Consider the following 2,644-nt stretch of genomic DNA (forward strand, 5'->3'; position numbering starts at 1 on the left):
TTAGGACAGCTATGTGTAGATAGTACTTCTAGTTAACCATCTCCCCTTTAGTTTATCAGTTTAGTGTTAGGACAGCTATGTGTAGATAGTACTTCTAGTTAACCATCTCCCCTTTAGTTTATCAGTTTAGTGTTAGGACAGCTATGTGTAGACTAGTACTTCTAGTTAACCAGTCTTCCCCTTTAGTTTATTCTAGTTTAGTGTTAGGACAGCTATCGTAGTAGATAGTACGTTCTAGGTTAACCATCTCCCCTTTAGTTTATCAGTTTAGTGTTAGGACAGCTATGTGTAGATAGTACTTCTAGTTAACCATCTCCCCTTTAGTTTATCAGTTTAGTGTTAGGACAGCTATGTGTAGACAGTACTTCTAGTTAACCATCGTGAAAGTTACAACGGATATGAATTACAGATAGTGGTCATGTGATAGAAAAACGTATCTCTTAAGTATTATATTCTTACATTAAACCGTATTTAATAGAGCTTTCACCTTAAATTAACTATATCCATATATCTTATGAGTTAAGAGCGCACATTTTATATACAAACAATTTATAAAATTATTTGTGGATTGGCTCCTCTAAATATTTTTCACGAGGGTTGTTATTTATTCATCGCCAGGAATGATTTTTTTACATATTAAAGGTGATTTTTTTTAACATTTAAGAGAGTGGAAAATACATTACTTGGGAGAGAGAGAGCATAATGATATACATTTTAAATTATTTTTAGTTAAATTTTTGTTTAGAATAATATAAAATTAAAATCTTCATTTGTAACCACTTTAGTGTAAAACATGCTTTTGTATTAAACTAGCAAAAGATCACAACAGTTAAAAAAATGAATTAACAAAAAGACATGACAAATAATGGTAATAGCGGTAATGAAATTTAACATTATTCTCGCCATCATGCTTAAGTGTTAACAACATCATAGGAAATGCTATCTGTGATGTGCATATATTTTTTTATAATTGTGGATATTTGACTCTCGTGTTGAGGGAATTGGGCAAAAATGGTAATATTCTACAACATTAAATTAGATAGAAATGGTATTATTGTCCAATATTAAGTTGTGAACAATATATAATTATATAGAAATGGTATTATCATACAATATTAAGTTGTGAAAAATTTAATTATATAGAAATGGTATTATTGTACAATATTAAGTTGTGAACAATATATAATTATATAGAAATGATATTATTGTACAATATTAAGTGGTAAACATTTTTTTAATTAGATAGAAATGGTACTGTATAGTATTTGGTGTGAACAGTTTCTAAATGCGTTCAGATCTATGTTACAAAAAAAGAAACAACAAGATATTTCTAGGATCTACTAGTGTTGAGAGAGCATAGAATTCCACAATAAAAATGATATATTTATGTTAAGATCCATCCACAAATAAAAAGTAAAATTCATATTAAAATTCATTATTAAAAATTGTATTTCTATGTTAAAATCCACAATCTATGTTTTGGGGGGCACACTTTACGTACGGTTTCTGAACAAAACAACAAATGCGATTACATAGGACTAATCATAACTTAGGACTATTACAAATACACTGTGCTAAATAGTTTATGTCAGCTAGACATTAGTTTTGTTGTATAGTTGATACGTATATAATGCTTGTCAAGCGTCATTTATAAGTGTTCTTCATATAAGTTTGTTTTGTGTATAGTTTAGATATTAGTTTACTCTGGATTTCAGAGTTGTGTGCTCCAAGGAAGGTCAACGTATAGCTCTCCTCTATCCCAGATGCTCGTTCCATGAATGTTCTGCTGCTCGAGAAGCTCAGAATGTTGAGTCAGCATTTCAGGATTTTCTGTGTCAGGTATACGACATCATTCTTCATCAATTTATAGTATGTTGTCACCATTCAGAAACTGACATAGAATCTTTCTTATGTTGATATCGGCCTTTTTTAAACGTGTTAATTCATGTACAATTTATGTTTGTCAGTGGATTCAGTCAGAATTATCATACGCATATGATGGGGTTTTTCATGGTGTGTTTGCAGTAGGCAGGTTTCTGCAAAATAAAAATAAAATGGAGAAACCAGTGGCATATTTAGTGCCATAGATCATTGGAGAAACCAGTGGCATATTTAGTGCCATAGATCATTGGAGAAACCAGTGGCATATTTAGTGCCATAGATCATTGGAGAAACCAGTGGCATATTTAGTGCCATAGATCATTTTGAACAGCGAATCAGAGCGAAGGCAACCAGTCAAAAGTAGCAGCAACCGTCGCCTGAAGTGACTGCTCTAACCCAAATATTGGGATTCACAGTCACTCTTATATCACACCCATATTTGAAATTGCGAAGCATGTTTGTAAGCATCATGTCTCGAAACCGAGACCTTCGAATTCCTAGTTTGATAAGTTAACCACTAAATGACGCTCGGGCCTTTATTTACAACAAGCTGAGATTCCTGTCCTTTATCCGGATTTTTGTTTGTTTGTTTGTAATTAAGCATAAAGCTACACAATAAAACTATCTGTGCTCTACCTACCACGGGTATGGAAACCCGGTTTCTAGCTTTGTAAGTCCGCAGATATACCACTGTGCTACTAGAGACATTTGCCTTGTTATAAACTTTAAAAAATATGGGGATGGATGCTAAGATAAATAACAC

General features: G+C 32.3%; 1 protein-coding gene across 1 annotated transcript in view; it reads left to right on the forward strand.

Moving 5' to 3' along the window:
- Window positions 1-2,644, forward strand: part of LOC111085690 (ras-related and estrogen-regulated growth inhibitor-like) — a 38,914-nt gene that overhangs the window by 30,470 nt on the left and 5,800 nt on the right. Inside the window, exon 5 of the mRNA XM_022385497.1 lies at window positions 1,716-1,839. Coding sequence (XP_022241205.1) covers window positions 1,716-1,839 — 124 coding nt within the window. The remainder of the gene's footprint in view (window positions 1-1,715; window positions 1,840-2,644) is intronic.

This window comes from Limulus polyphemus, unplaced genomic scaffold (assembly GCF_000517525.1).
Source record: "Limulus polyphemus unplaced genomic scaffold, Limulus_polyphemus-2.1.2 Scaffold556, whole genome shotgun sequence".
In the NCBI taxonomy this organism is placed as follows: Eukaryota; Metazoa; Arthropoda; class Merostomata; order Xiphosura; family Limulidae; genus Limulus; species Limulus polyphemus.